The sequence below is a fragment of the Protomyctophum bolini genome (genome assembly GCF_963924005.1).
Source record: "Protomyctophum bolini genome assembly, chromosome: 2".
In the NCBI taxonomy this organism is placed as follows: Eukaryota; Metazoa; Chordata; class Actinopteri; order Myctophiformes; family Myctophidae; genus Protomyctophum; species Protomyctophum bolini.
The window spans coordinates 19,538,219-19,555,200 of record NC_137863.1 but is presented as its reverse complement, the minus strand read 5'-3'; the positions used below and the strand labels follow the sequence as shown (position 1 = coordinate 19,555,200).

At 41.3% G+C, this 16,982-nt stretch overlaps 1 protein-coding gene and 1 long non-coding RNA gene across 2 annotated transcripts; one reads left to right on the top strand and one right to left on the bottom strand.

The window, feature by feature from the left end:
* Positions 1-2,323: 2,323 nt before the first annotated feature.
* LOC308336487 lies at positions 2,324-6,981 on the bottom strand. Its single transcript, XR_013966158.1, has 5 exons — positions 6,699-6,981; positions 5,679-5,809; positions 4,869-4,973; positions 3,674-3,779; positions 2,324-2,450 (listed from the first exon to the last, which is right to left on the bottom strand). It is a non-coding gene; the product is annotated as an uncharacterized lncRNA (long non-coding RNA).
* A 5,095-nt stretch (positions 6,982-12,076) lies between these two features.
* On the top strand, positions 12,077-13,411 carry gnrh2 (gonadotropin-releasing hormone 2; the record flags this gene model as incomplete). Its single annotated transcript, XM_080781588.1, has 3 exons — positions 12,077-12,214; positions 12,523-12,606; positions 13,373-13,411. 3 exons carry the CDS (start codon positions 12,077-12,079, stop codon positions 13,409-13,411), a joined length of 261 nt encoding a protein of 86 aa, XP_080637714.1.
* Positions 13,412-16,982: the final 3,571 nt, after the last annotated feature.

The following is a 16,982-nucleotide window of genomic DNA, read 5'->3' as shown; positions in this document are numbered from 1 at the left end:
TTTAGTGTTTTATTCTATTTTTTATTATTATTATTATTTACATGTAATATTATGTCCTCCATGTAGTATTATATTATGCGATCAGTGTATAGTACCTGGTTTTAAAACGCAAAACAGAAATACTCATTACTGGAGTTGCTGTGTAGGCTATTCCAGGTCATGACTGTCTGGATGTTGTTCTCAGTCTCCATGTCAGTGTGATTCCAGAGCTAGGATTTAGAGACCGTGAAAGGAATCTTATACTAAGCCAGTAGGAGCCTCAGGTGAAAACTATACATTGACTGGGTCTCTTTACTTAAGAAGTACTCGGATCTCAAAAATAGCAGATCTACAAGCTCAGAATGTGTCGCTTCGCAACATGTGAATAGATCAGCTATTTTTGAAAATCCAATGTATAAGGGCCAATAACATTTTGGTTTGTTGATCTAATCATTCGTTGGCAATGTTCTCCCCAGAATATAAACTGGGGTTAAAGTGGTTAATATGATTAGGAATTTGTATTTCTTCTTCTTCTTCTTCTGGCTCGAGTGAACTTGCTTTGAGTAATGAAATCCACTCTCTTTTACTCTCTTTGTTAAAGTAGAAATGTTCAGTCAACTCCAGGAGTGATTCTAGGATCAGCCCTAAGGCTTAGGGGCAATGAAATAAAAATGAATACATTAGCCTACAACATTCTTTATTACAGCATACATTAATACATAAAATGCCTCCTCCTGAGCCCCTGATGCCCATTAAGAACAGTTAGAAAATGAGGTGTCTCAAAACGAAACTGCATTGATGATGGGATGGGAAATGTTTATGGATAAAATGATTCATTCCAGGCACAAGATGAGAGAATGGGCTTTTGTCAAAATGAAACTAGTGATGCGAATATGTTTACGGAGGACACGTCCACTAGCTGTCAGACTACATGGCACTATAAACAAGGCTTTTGTGGAATAGTTTCCATTTTCTGTTCCGTTAGGTATGGCCTGACTTTCTTGTATTCGTGTGTGCTACGTTGTGTAAGGACAAGGTCTTAATGTATAATGTTACTTATACCCACATGGCCTTATGATTATATTCTGATGATGTGATTATCATAGAGTCAAGACACGACACATGGTCTGGTAGTTGTTGTTTTGACTACACTGAGCTTGTCTCACATGACATGAGCACTCCCCTTATCTTTGTGAAAACTATAATCTGATCCATGCTTTCTATACAGACAACTAGGCCACTTTACCGCCGACCTGCGTGTTTAATGTCTGCCTATACTTCTAACATTACAAGTGGTTTTTCAGTTTTTCTTTCTTTTTTTCTTTTTAAATGGACCGTATTTGGAATACGTGAGGATTATACGGCGAAGAGGTGAACTCTCTGGCCTTGGAGATGATGAGTTCTCTGTCCTTTCAATTCTCAATAGTTTCACTACCACATGGGGTTTGTCGCTATTGTTTTTTTTTAAACCTTTCAATGAGCTCCCTCAATTTCAGTGGCTTTGGAATCCAGTTTGAGAATTAATTTAAGCATCTCACAGCCACATTGTCATGGGTATAAAACTCTCTACAATAATATTATTAATATTGAGACGTACTGTCCTAAGCCACCACACACATTCATTGTGTGTGGTGCCTTAGGACAGTACGTCTCAATGTGGTGTCTGGTGACCCCCAAGGGCCCTTGGAGGGGCTCTAGGGGGGTCCCCAGCAAAGTTTATAGCATCAAAAGATTTTTTCCCCCTTTTTTTAAAGATTCTTTTTGGCTTTTGTGCCTTTATTGATAGTTAGAGTGAAGACGGATAGGAAAGAGTGAGAGAGAGAAGGGGACAGACATGCAGCAAAGGTCGTCATGAACGGGACTCGAACACGCGACACACTGTCAGGCCAGAGCCTATATGTGGCATGCGCCTGGAGTTTGATTGATTGATTGATTACTTTATTAACAGTTTGCAGGTAAAAAGCACAGGAAAGTACAGTTCAATACACGGTCTGCTAAGAGGATTTAAAACCCCAAAAACCCTATGGCTTAATCGTTTCCAATTGGGTCCTTCATATTCAATTCATGTTATGTTGTTGTTATGTTATGATATGTTTGGGCACATCCATTTAATGAAATTGTTTTCAAGAGTAGTTTCATGAAGTTTAATCTGTGCCACCGTGCCTGCTGTACTGTTTCACAAACTTGCTAATTAAAGTATTCATTAAATATGTGTGTATCCAGGACATCAATGTTCTCTCTCTAAAGGATGCTGACACCTTGTGGTGAGTTAATGGTATTAAGTGCATGTGCATCTAGGCTTAAATGTCTTATGAGAGTATACATAGAAGAAGAAGTCAAAGAGTTACACGGTCTCTTCCCTTTATTGATTCATTCATGAAAATATAATAAAATCTTTGTGCATTTATTCAGTGCTGATAGGAGAATTCAGGCGGCTTTCGTCTCTAGTTGGATTCTGCTTCACTAGTTGGCTGCAGAGGGATCGGGGGAGAGAGGAGAGGAGGGGGCGTTTTGATTTGATTTATTTGGATATCATGTTAAAAGTTAAAAGTGCATGAAACACATTTCCAATCCAATCCACTTTTCTCAGCTCAAGGTTTACAAAGTGCTGTGCAGAAAGTTAATAGCTACACTGTAAATCTAAAACACAACAACAACATGATCACACAGTGAAAAAGAACACAACAACAAAGCCACACAAAAACATAGACCACAGACCATAGACCACCATTTCACTGAAATAACACATCAAGGGTAAAACCACAAAGACTTATTTCCGTTTTGGTCCTTAATTGGTCTTGCACAGACAAACATAACAACAAAGAACAGACTATACCATAACTCTAAAAGAATATATATATAAAAAATATATAACCTCTAAAACTAAAAGCTGATTCACAGCGTGAAAAAAAACTTTTTTCTTAAACAAAAGTATTGCTCTTTTGGAGCCCATGCTCTGGGAGAGTCAGAGACAGAAAGAGAGCTATAAAGATAGGCAGAGTTCCAGGATATCAAAGTGCTATCGTATAGTGGTCACTTGGTACGTGACATGACACCCTTTGATAAAGATAACAATGGCATTGCATGATCATGAGTGTTAAGTTCAACTCAGGAGTTGCACTGTAACACTTTTACTGTCTTTAAATACACTGGAGTAGAAGTAAAAATATTGGAAATTGGAAATACTCAAGTAAAGACCAGGCTACACTCTCAAGGAGCTCTTCATTGATGTTTGACCTTATATTTTCATAATTATGTAATTGGTGCTCATAATGCTCATTATATATAAGATGGGAGATATGGCACAGTGTCTGTCTACTCACTCTGTATCTCATTGGTGGAATATGGAGGAAACCTGCCTACCAATGACATCACCAATGGGGATTCCCGCACTTGCCACAGGAGACCAATTTGTATGTGTCACGGCTCGAGTAAAAATCCCATTTCTCTTTTCCTACATTTAAAAAAATATACAAGCACGCGTTGTGTGCTTTTGAACTGCTAGTTTGGGCAAACGTCCAATCAATCTTTTGGGTCTCGCCCTGAAAAGTCTGGGAACCATGCACTGCTTTACATTAACCAATCTGGGAACCCATTGGCAAAACAAAGGAAACACAGCGCCCTCTAGTCTGTCTCAAGAGCCTATACATGAACACATAGGATTTACTGTGTATTCACACACTTGTAGGCCTACCTTTTTGGGTCTATTCCACTATTCCATGGATGATCTCTTCCAGTACGGGGGCCACGTTTTGCAACTGTTGTGCTGACAGGCGAACAGAAACCTCGACCGTTTTATCCTGCACGCACGCACGCACGCACGCACGCACGCACGCACGCACGCACGCACACACACACACACACACACACACACACACACACACACACACACACACACACACACACACACACACACACACACACACAATTATTGTTATTTTAAAGCAAACATTTTGTTTTACTCAAATCTTTGCTTCTCGGGGTCCCTGGAACAAATATTTTCAGATGGATGGATGGATTACATATCATCTTGGGGTCCTTGACATGAGAAAGTTTGAGGACCACTAGCTCTGGTCCATAGCTCTAATGCTGTTGCATTTAGAGATATGTTACCGATGACTTCCGGGGCTTGCATAAATGCAGACAAGCCTGTCGTCTTTAGCGTAAATTAAAATAACGTTTTTGCTACTCACCAATACAAAGGTGGGTTAAAATAAAAGGTACTTTTTTGGCCAGAAAATGATTTTTTTTTCACTGGAGGAAAAATATTCTCTGTGAGGGTTTTCTCTTGGCAATATCGGTAGAGTGGAGTAACAAAAAGTATTATTTTTTTTGGTGGAAAACAAATCCCTTTTTGGCCAAAAAGTACCGTTTATAGTGTGGTGGGGGGCTCAGAGCTGCTTCCACTAAGGAAAGTAGGCTTTTATTTTTATATATATATTTTTTTTTTGTGGCTTTTGGGGAGGTGACATGCAGTGAAGGCCGTTGGGATCGGGAGTCGAACCCACAACACACTGCCAGACTGGATTACCAGCCAAGGTGCCTGGACCGCTGAGCCACGGCCCAGCCCGGAAAGTAGGCTTTCTAATGACACAACCCGTCTTTGTATTGGTGAGTAGCAAAAACGTTCTTTTTATTTACGCTAAAGACGAGAGGCATATTAGAGCTATGGACCAGATCTAGAGAACCACTAGCCTCAGAGAATGCAGGCGTTTTGTTAGACAACCACAGACATAATGTATGCATGTGCATGTTGTAATGTCACACCACAGACATGAGTCACCTCCCGCCTGGGTTCTCTCCTGTGTGCGGGTGTGCGTGCGGGTGTGCGTGCGGGTGTGCGTGCGGGTGTGCGTGCAGATGTGCGTGCGGGTGTGTGTGTCTCTTACAGGAGGATTCCCACCAATGTCTGCCTCAGGAAGTTGTTGGATGGTGACGTCTTCAAACTGACCGTCCTCTGACCGCGGCTCCATTAACTTTTTACCGTCACGCTCCTGTCACACACACACACACACACACACACACACACACACACACACACACACACACACACACACACAAACACACACACACACGCATGCAAACACACACACACACACACACACACACACACACACACACACACACACACACACACACACACACACACACACACACACACACACACACACACACACACACACACACAAACACACACACCATCAACCATGGCTTAGGTCCGCTCCTTTTTTGTTACCACAACACCAAAATAATGTCTTTGCTGAAAATAGCCCATCTATACAGGCTTGTCCATTTTGCCCATTTTAACTGAATGTTCAATCCAGCATATAGGGATAAATAATGATTTGGTTCTGTACACTACTAAGAGCATCCATTTAACTCGGAGAATGTTAATGTGGCTACACTAGGAGTTATATATAAAGCAACATACCGGTATGTTTTTTTCCTGAAAACTCTTAGGATTTAGAACAGTGGTTCTCAAAAATAGCAGATATACAAAGAGTATACATCTGCTATTTTTTTTTAAACATTTTTGAAAAGTCTTGAAAGTGTTTTGGTCCCCACATTTTCTGATGGGGGGGGGGGGGGGGGGGTCCGGGGGCTCCGTGGCCAAATACATATAGTTTTGGGGCTCCTTGGAACCAATTAAAGGATTGAGAATTGGTCAGGATTCATGACCAATGCAGTGTTCTTCTTACCTTCATCTTGAGCATCTCGTTGGGGCTGAAGAAGGTGATATGTCCCTCTGTGCTGTCAGCCAACATGGCCACAAGGCACACCACACCTACACAAACCGCTGCTACACTGTGCATCTTCATTCTGCTGGGTCCTGAGGATGAACACAGACATGCACACACACACACACACACACACACACACACACACACACACACACACACACACACACACACACACACATTCTTCATTCTTTTGTTGCGCATTTGAACCCAAAATATGCCCTGTATATATTTGATGTACAATGGTATTTTTGGACATGTTTGTTGAACAGTAAGAAATATATATTGAAAAAAAAAAGGAAAAATAAATGTAAATATTTTGAAAATAATAGACATTTTGCGTCTATAATGATGCAAAAATAGGGACACCATGGTTGAATAGTTTTCCCCATACAAGTAGGGGTGAGGGGCATTACATACTGTAGACTAGAATAGAGGCTAAAGTAATGGATGTTTGTTGCTGTTATGAAGGGAAGAGGGCAGGAGATATCACTCAAAATAGGTCGGCCAGCATATGTACATTACAACATTTGACACAAGATACAGTGTCACTCACACACTACTGAGCCTGACATTCCATATCATTATGCAATGCAGGCTCTGGACTGAAGGAGGGAGAGAGAGATAGAAAGGCAGTGATTGAAGATAGGGAGAGAGAGAGGGAGAGAAAGACACACACACACACACACACACACACACACACACACACAGAGAGAGAGAGAGAGAGAGAGAGAGAGAGAGAGAGAGAGAGAGAGAGAGAGAGAGAGAGAGAGAGAGATGCAATACATACTGTCCTAGAAAGAAAAAGAGTGATAAGGAATTGCTTGCTCAATAAAAATAGGCTACATGCATATAAAATGTTGCAACGGTACACAAAGGTATAAACAGAATAAAGAATGTCATTACATGGGAAACGTAGCAGTACATAGGGTGAAAAAGAAAGACAGAAAAACAGAAAGAAAGAAAGAAAAATATACTCACGTGCTGTGTCAAGCCAATTGGTCAGTTGCTTAGGGAAGTGCGTTGAAGGAAGAGGTGGTGTGAGTAACAAGGGGCCCCCTGACTGCCTTTATACCAAGCCAAACCCTGATGGCTGGCTTTTACTGGCCTCGCTGGACATCCGCTCCTTCAAGTCCTCTCCTGCGCCACTATAGAGACACAGATATTCCTCTGGAGTCCAGCTTGTGTATGTGTTTATGACTATAGTAAGCTGTCCACTCTGCGGCTGCCCTTCTCTGACGGGGGCTTTCTCGGACACACTACTATCACACTGTACTGTGTGTCACTGTATTTCAGCTGTATCTGGACGTTCAGTGGTTTTCGTGGGTAGATAATGCTATCTACTTGGTTTGATTTTGTTAAGTAGTAGACAGAATGGTGCATACACTGTATTGTACGGTAAGTAAGTTATATGGCACAGTAAATTTGGATTTGGAAACTAGGTGAGCCTTAAAACTCCCTGGTTTTCCAAATCCACGGTCAAACAATGTCTAATCTAATCTCTGCTACATAAATAGAAATACCGGTATAAATAATTGTGGGATTCTGTGTGTGTGTGTGTGTGTGTGTGTGTGTGTGTGTGTGTGTGTGTGTGTGAGAGTGCGTGCGTGCATGATTGTAGAGGGGACATGCAAAAAAGAAAACATCATCTGCTCAATGCGAGGTCACTCATAAATTCTTAACTCTCGAGTAATATCCTGCATACTGTGACATTTACGACCTGCCAGTAATTTCACTTTTGGGCAAACAGACCCACATGCCTCGATTCCTCGGCAACACATGAATCTGTAGAGTTGTTAATGTGCTCTTTCCTGATATGACACTCGAACGGTTACAATGTTATCTCGTGCTCTCTGGCCAGGCGTATATGGCCGAAGGCACATAAACATGGAAGGTTGTGAATGAATGAATGAATGAATGAATGAATGAATGAAAGGTCCCTGGCAATGTTTTGTTTAAAGTGCTCTAATCAAACATTACCAGGCAAAGGTGCCAAAACAAACAGACTTGACATGATGTCACTTTAAAAATACTCTAAACAAGCATTAAAATCCATAGACTTGGCTGCCACATGACGTAATTCTGAAAGCCAGACGGCTTTCAGAACTGGAGGGGAGCCAGTTGGAGGGGCTAGTGCACCTCATCAATAAATAAACGTAGGCCTCAGTCCACACCGTGTTGACATGTCTGTCTTATCTGTGTTACTGGCCATGTTGAGATATGAATCATATCCTGTACCAAATACCAATAGGCTACTTGCTGGTGGCTCAATTGTCCAGCTGTTGTCTTAATCACATTAATCACAAGCGATTTCAATGTTGGCCCGGGGTAGCTGTAGCAGACTGATTTTGCTTTTGGTAGGCTACTTTAAAAACAGTTATATGAATAGTTAAAAAGAAAAAAACAACAGTGAACCGGAGCATGGGCAAAGATATCGATCTAAAGACAACTCTTTTTGTGATTAAGGGGCACCAGTCACCAGGCAGACGGCTCTGTGCCTGTGCGTATGAGTGAACTGCTTTGTAGACAGACTGCACAAAACACCCTGCATTTTAGCCTGCAGCCAAATTGTACCCTATAAGGCCGTGGTTCACAAACCTTTTTAATTTCAAATCTGTTTGGAACCCCCGCTCAAGAAATCACTGCCCTGCCCTAAGGCATTTCTCCCTAATTAAGACTAATTGTGCAGAATTGTCTATGTCTCGTGTGTAATATAGATCGAGCACTCTTGTCAAGTGTCCATCTGCAAAATTAAGTCTCCAATAGTGATTAACCTTTACCCTCTATCAAATATTCATGCTGGAAGGGGAATTCCTTTTGTACACGTATGTTCATCATGTCACAATGTTTGTGTGAATGGAAAGATGGCCAGCAAGACAACCATTTGCAACCCATCTATGTCATTGGTATAGGCAGGGTTATGAACTGTCCCTTAGACCTCCTCTAAGACACAGTGTGAGTAGCCTATACAGACATGATGCCATATTATAATGAGCGAGGACCAATTCTATGAACATAGGTTGAAAATGGGTGAAGTGGTCTCTTAGGGGTATTTTTTGTTTCGTTTTGGTCACATCATTCTGTGTTCTGTCCCAAGGCCGCTACATAAACACACATCATTCTGTGTTCTGTCCCAAGGCCGCTACATAAACACACATCATTCTGTGTTCTGTCCCAAGGCCGCTACATAAACACACATCATTCTGTGTTCTGTCCCAAGGCCGCTACATAAACACACATCATTCTGTGTTCTGTCCCAAGGCCGCTACATAAACACACATCATTCTGTGTTCTGTCCCAAGGCCGCTACATAAACACACATCATTCTGTGTTCTGTCCCACGGCCGCTACATAAACACACATCATTCTGTGTTCTGTCCCAAGGCTGCTTCATAAACACACAAGCTTTGGGCTATACAGTCACTATCAGTAGTATCTAGTTGTTAAATATCTTGATTTGTGCCTCTTATAACTCCTCTGTGAAGACAGTTTATGGGGGATACAATTTGCACAGCAAAATCACAAGCGTTAATTTAACTCAGAACTAATTAATGGACACTCACTTAACTGTGCAGGTGGAACATCAACGTGAAATTGCAGCACATTTGGATGGAAGTTCCCTGGTGCCACTGTCACCATCACATCACGTCCACAGGTGTCTCAGGGTCAGGGATCAGGAATCACCGGATGTCTCGTCAGTGACGCATGTCTAACTGCGTCATGGTGGCGTCTTGCTTGAACCAATCCCCTCTCTCATCACCTGACGTCCATGTGTCACTGCAGTTCGACTAAGTCAACAGCAGCCAGGGTCACCCTGTCCAACTCTCCCTGGACAAGGTACTCGACCTGCATCTAAAAAAGGACCGGAAAAAAGGAACTTGTCAATATTATAATCGATTCAGTTCAGTCACCAGGAAATGCCTCTTTGAGAGGTGTTAGAGGTATGTGTGGCCAGCGCAGGAAGCCGTGTGTTTGCTCCTGCGGCCGCCCTGACCCAAGAGGTTAAACCCGAGATGGGTCTGTGGTGCGATGGTCAGAACAGGATATGGTTTGATCTGATGCTCTCACTCGCTGGTACTCTGGGCACCATTTGTGTCATATTTAATATTTCGTATTTTAGTTTTTATTTAGATTTATAGTATAAACATTTTTCGTTATGTCAATTTAGGCCTAATATTTCGTAGAAAAGGGGACAGGTGCGTCGGAGCAGGCAACCAGTGTGAATAATGAGAGATCCCGCACACTGTCTTTACTTATAGCAGTAGTTTTTTAAGCTACTGAGCTACAACTTTTCTGTCTCACAACCTTAATCAGGTATCTCTAGATGAAGGTCGCGATACCCGATGAAGGTCGTGAGACCAAAACGCTGTAACTTAGTAGTAGCTCAGTAGCTTAATAAACTACTGCTATGTGAAGATAGATATAGTTGGCCAGAATCCAGCGGTGGGTTAGTGTGTGGTGGTGCAGGAGTGTAACACCCGGGAATTGAACCCAGGTCTCCCACGTGGAAAGTCAACATCTTAACCATTAAGCCAAAGGGATATCCCTATGACTCCAGGGAGATATTAGAGTTTTGAGGCCATCAGGCTGAGGCTGCAGCCACTGATACACAGGACAGGTTTGAGGGTGGAGGAGGAGGAGGATTCCGAGACGGATGTGTGAGGTTTCCCAATGGGGTCGACTCTGTTTGCAGATGATAATTGGAATTTAGTGGATCTTTACTCATCCGTTTGTCCCCCAAAGACCACTCACCTGACCACTGGGAATGAAAGGGAGCCAAGAGGTCAGCGGTGGGCGGGTGGCCAGGGTGGACGTATTCGTGACGCAGGTTGTGAGGGAAGCACTTTGGTTCAGATGGGAACATACATCGAGGGAGTTTGTGAGGATCACTAGATTATAGCAGCACTATAAGAGAAGGTGTGAGTATACTTGTTGACTGCAGAAGGACAAGTGAAAGCGATCTCATCGAGGAACATCAAGCAGTGAAGTAAAGTGAAATCAGCGGACGCTTGCAGTGACAAAACCACGAGCAATAGCTGGAACTAAGGTAAGATGCTACACTAACTAACTACACTAACTAACTACACTAACTAAGGTAAGGTGCTACACTAACTAACTAACTTACTACACTAACTAAGGTAAGGTGCTACACTAACTAACTAACTTACTACACTAACTAAGGTAAGGTGCTACACTAACTAACTACACTAACTAAGGTAAGGTGCTACACTAACTAACTACACTAACTAAGATAAGGTGCTACACTAACTAACTACACTAACTAAGGTAAGGTGCTACACTAACTAACTACGGTACACTAACTAAGGTAAGGTGCTACACTAACTAACTACACTAACTAAGGTAAGGTGCTACACTAACTAACTACACTAACTAAGGTAAGGTGCTACACTAACTAACTACACTAACTAAGGTAAGGTGCTACACTAACTAACTACGGTACACTAACTAAGGTAAGGTGCTACACTAACTAACTACACTAACTAAGGTAAGGTGCTACACTAACTAACTACACTAAGTAAGGTAAGGTGCTACACTATCTAACTACACTAACTAAGGTAAGCTGCTACATTCTCATTGTTATTGTTTTCAATGCATTCTATTAGTTAGTTAGTTTTGCCAAATGTTTGCCTATTGTGATGACATGCCTAGAACAGCAGAAAATAGTGCAGTGGTTCTCAAAGTGGGCTCGGGTGACCCTCCAGGGTGACCCTCCAGGAGGTCCAGGGTGACCCTCCAGGGTGACCCTCCAGGGTGACCCTCCCCAGCAACATTAACACATACTGTACCATCTAAAGATGGAGATGGTATGTGTATGTGAAGTATAAGGCTACGAAAAAACAAAAAGCAAAAAAATGTGAATCATGGGGATAGAAGGTTTCTGCCTCACAGTAATGATAAAAGCAATGTATCCTCTTCCATTGAATATGCTGTTCAACACACACACACACACACACACACACACACACACACACACACACACACACACACACACACACACACACACACACACACACACACACACACAGCCTACTTGCAATATCCTCACGGCCCACGTACAGGCTGGGAATCATTGATTTGAACCATTGTTGGCTACACAGCTGGGATCTAGTCATGGACTCTATTGCTGTCAGTTGAACATAGCAAGAAAGAAACCGGTCAACCGCTGTTTCCAATACAAGGACTACACTTCTACTTCTACACTAGACTTTCTACTACTATCACCCCCCATCCTCCTTATATCACCATGAGCAGCTGAGCAACGTACCATCAGTTGGAACTGAATTTCCCCCGTGGAATTAACTAACAGCGGTCTGCTCTTTCCCTCTATAGGTGAGAATATGACATGTGTATCTGGGCTTGTGTTGCTGCTGGGTGTGCTGCTGTGTCTGGGCGCCCAGCTGTCCCATAGCCAGCACTGGTCCCACGGTTGGTACCCGGGAGGCAAGAGGGACCTGGACTCATTAGCCCCTTCAGAGGTAGATATCATCACATACCTGTAGTCGTCTGAACACAATTATTCGAGAGGATCGCAAATATTTAGCAAAACCATCATCATTTCATTGTTGAAATATTTTCATATATTGTCCACAAAAAAAAACATGATTTAAAAGAAACAACGATAAAGCTCTTCTTGGGGCAGGTTGCCAGAGACAAAATGTTGAATGCATATAAAAAGGTTGAGATCCACTGTATGACCCACCTAGATTCTCTGCAATTTAGCACAAGCCTTCTCTTCACCTAACCTGTCCTCTTCTTGTATGCTCTTTTTGTCTGGTTTTCTCAGATTTCAGAGGAGATTAAGTTGTGTGAGGCAGGTGAATGCAGCTACATCAGACCCCAGCGGAGGAACATTCTGAGAAACATGTTTGTAAGTGAACATGCATGATGAGAGCACTGGTTAATCCCACTCTGTTTTCGAGTTGGGCCAATATATCAAAGTTATATAAGTTATATATTCTCTTCCTGTTTTTACTGACTTGAGCCATTTTATACTTAAGACAATTAACTTGTAAAAACAAATTGTCAAAAATAGCCGATCTACAAGCTCATTGTCACGTGTAGGTGAGGTAAGGACCCAAACGCAGGACAGCCAGGCATGTAGTGTTCAAAACCATGAATTGGTGTCTATGGTTTTAATACAGAAGACAGGTGAACATGAACAACAGACTGAAACAGGTGACAGGATACAATGACTCAACAAGGACTGACTGGGGAACAAGACTGATATACACATGAGGGTTGATTACAAAATGAGACACAGCTGGAGCAAACAAACATAGAACCATGAAAACTAGACCAGGGAACAATATATAGAAATACAAGACCTAGACTGTACAACGAATGACAAAAGTCTGTGACTGTGACACTCATGATGTCGGGTGAACTTGTAGATATTTTAGCTATTTTATTTTTTTAAAGGATGACATTTTTTAAAAGAATGGTGACAATAATATATAATATCTTATCATCACAATGATTGACAATATTGAGATATTTGTTCAAAGATAGCATATCGAATTGTGTTAATGCGCCCAGCTCTACCTTGCATAAGTGAAATAATAGCAATAATAGGTCAACAGAACTACATCTAATTGTTATAAGTGATATAGGCTCTAATGTAATTCTCTTCACAGTTGGACGCCCTGGCCCGGGAGTACCAGAAGAAAAAGTGATAACTTCTCTACCGTGCTTTTCTACCTGATCCAAATGAGTTGATCAGCTCTCCACAACTGTTTTATTTTCCCCTTGCATATCAAACTAATTTTGGTCTTTGCTCTAATCTTATTTGGATTCAATGGTGTGAAATAAATCTGTTCTATTCTCCAGCATTCTGTGCTATTCGCTGTCGTAAAACTAAAAAATATTATCCTGTAATAAAGTATTTATTTTGTTATCTATGTTTCATCTTTGTTGATTTGGCCGGGAGTAAAGCAAGTGAAGACAATTCATAAATGCTTAATATAATTCCTTAAGGCCTTAATGGTGTTGGGGTAACATGGGTATGGTATGGTAGGCTACTGTACTGAACATTTTCAGAAATATGTGAACTTGGTCAAAATATGTGGTGTGCGAGTCAAGTTTAGGTCTCAAATAATCTGAGATAAGTCTGAGTCAAGTTTCAAGCGGCCAGAGCAAGTCAGCAGCCAAGTGTTGAAAGTGTTTCGGAACTGTGAATGCTGACTGTGCCGATTAAAATCATATGGCACCAGCTCTCCGACTAGTAATTTGCACACCATGACCATACTTGTAATTCAAATATGAATCATGTACACAGACAGACCATGACTGTCAAATATAGGTTTGGTTACTTTGCGCTAAAACAGATTTTACATTTAATGAAGGGATAGCCCCTTTTCGAGGGGGTCCAATAAAAACATGAACAGGCAAATCGTACAAAGTATTACAGATGCATTCATACACAGATAGTTTGCTCACCTTCTCAATCACCCCACCAACCACCAAACACCATCAGCTGAGCTGTCGTGCTTGTGTGAAGTGAAGGGCTCCTCACTTTAAAAACAAACATCAGACTCTAAACAAAGTACATCAGTATGTCAATTTAGAAGTCAATCATGTACTGTCACTGTGGCATAATTGTGTGAAAGCCCATCATACCAGCTGGGTACAATGAATATACAGAAGGAGATGGCGTCAGTGACAATAATATAGCCTATATAAAAACATCAGGTATGTAGAATGATATTCTTTCGGTCCAAGACAAGACAGTAAAGACTCAACTCTGTCTTGATTCCAGAGTTCCAGACTAGGCAACATAACCACAACCAGTAAACACAACTGAGAATAATAATATTAATTGTGGGGGCACGGTGGCACAGTCGGTAGTGCTATCAACTCACAGCTAGAAGGTCCTGGGTTCGATTCCCGCTGGGGACGCTGTGGGCGCTCTCTCCTACGTGTCATCAGTGTCCATACCCGAGGTGAAAGTGCCTTTCTGTGTGGAGTTTGCACACAGAAAGGAAATTCCCCCTGTCAGGTGAAAAGAAGCAGCTTGGACTCCTCATGCATATAAGGAAGCATGAAGTCAGTCAGCTGTCCCCCCAGGTTGGCAGAGGAGGTGCAGCGCCGCTGCGCCCAGGATTACATTAGATAATTGACACTGGGTGAAAAAATGGGTTGCAAAATCGTCTGAATATATTTAAAAAATAGTAATAATAATAATATTAATTGTGGGTATGTTTCATTTTAGGTGTCACTTTGTGCCATGATCTTGGGCACCCCCTGTACTGGCAACTACATGCTTGCACACAGAAACAAACACACCTACAATTAACATTATTACCTTCAGCTGTGCTTACCTGTCAAAATGGCTGCTGAAAGGGGTTCATACTAAAACTCAGTCTCGGCTGTATGTATGTAGTTTGAAGGGCTGAATCCCCTTATAATTGCGCATGACCCCTAGTCCTCTGGTTGCAGTAAAAGTTGATTGTTGTGTATAATTTGGGAGTTCAGAAAACGGACGCAATAATGGACGCAATAAGGAAGGGGATGTCTAAAGCAAAGGATGGGGTTGTTGCAGCAGGAAATAAAACCAAGCAGGGAGTGACTGGTGCAGCTGAGAAGACCAAAGATGGGGCTATCTATGTTGGTGGGTATTAGAAAATCAATCAATCTGTGAATGATTCTACCAGTCTTTAAAGCAGTAGTTCATCCAAAAGAATGACTTGTTTTCTATCAATTACACATTCCATGAAGGCTTGAATTAATGGTTTTTCTTTTTATTGCATTCTAATAAGCAGGAAATAAAACCAAACAGGGAGTGACTGGTGCAGCTGAGAAGACCAAAGATGGGGCTATCTATGTTGGTGGGTATTAGAAAATCAATCAATCTGTGAATGATTCTACCAGTCTTTAAAGCAGTAGTTCATCAAAAAAAATGACTTATTTTCTATCAATTACACATTCCATGAAGGCTTGAATTAATGGATTTTCTTTTTATTGCATTCTAATAAGCAGGAAATAAAACCAAGCAGGGAGTGACTGGTGCAGCTGAGAAGACCAAAGATGGGGCTATCTATGTTGGTGGGTATTAGAAAATCAATCGATCTGTGAATGATTCTACCAGTCTTTAAAGCAGTAGTTCAAAAAAACTTATTTTCTATCAATTACACATTGCATGAAGGCTTGAATTTGCATTATTTTATTGCATTCTACTCCTTTAAACGTATTGATGAAATGATAGAATGTGGGTTGAATTTATCATATTGAGCTATTATTGCCACAATCAATATGCATTCTGACACTCTGTGTTAATTTGGTTTAGTGTTTTTGTTTTACATTTTCTTGGGCTGTGTTTAATTGTGTTTCACTTGCATCTATCGGCAGGTACCAAAACAAAGGTTCAAGTCACAACAGTTGCGAATGCTGTGGCCCAGAAGACCGGGATTGGCCAAGAAAGAAACGACAAAACAAGATGAGGATACAACGGCAGTCCTGACTGGAGCAGAATCGCCAGTAGAAGATAATGCAGTATAGTAGAGTCGCCAGTAGATGCTGCACCAGTCCAGGATGCAATAGAGAAACCAGCAGATGCTACAGCAGAATTAGTGAGTCACCATGATGACAATCATGATGCAGGACTCTTGCCTATATGTTTTACCAATATTGTATGATAATTGTACGCCTGTGTGTCTTCTTTTTTTAATCTGCCACCTCTTGTCCAGCACTTAATTCTGACTCCCTCCCAGTGCTGTAGGGGGAATGTTTGAGTTCTGTCAGCATTGTGGCTTTGATGTAATAAATACTATATGTTCCACAATACCCAAATAACTAGCATTTGTCTATAAAATGAATGGTGTACAGTACTCTTTATTTAAAAGTACATGTCTACTCTCTTGTGTGTATACAGTATATGGCCATTGAGGAGTGAAAGTACAAATTGTGGCTCTGAGATGTGGAGTAGAAGTACTGGAAATTGGAAATACTCAAGTAAAGTACAAATACCTCAAAATTGTACTTAAGTACAGTACATAAGTAAAAGCACTTGTAGAGTAGAATAAAGTATAATATACCGGTCCTTAACTCACCCACTGGTATCCAAGGGTCTGTCTTTCAGGTCAGAGGTCACTCAATACTGTTGGCTACAGGAGGAAGATGTTTAGGGTTTTTTAACCTGCAATGACAAATGTATCTTTTTAAGCAATAAGCACTACCACAAGGTAGAAACAACAAGTTAAAAGTTTTACTACCACAAGGTAGAAACAACTAGTTAAATGTTTTTATACC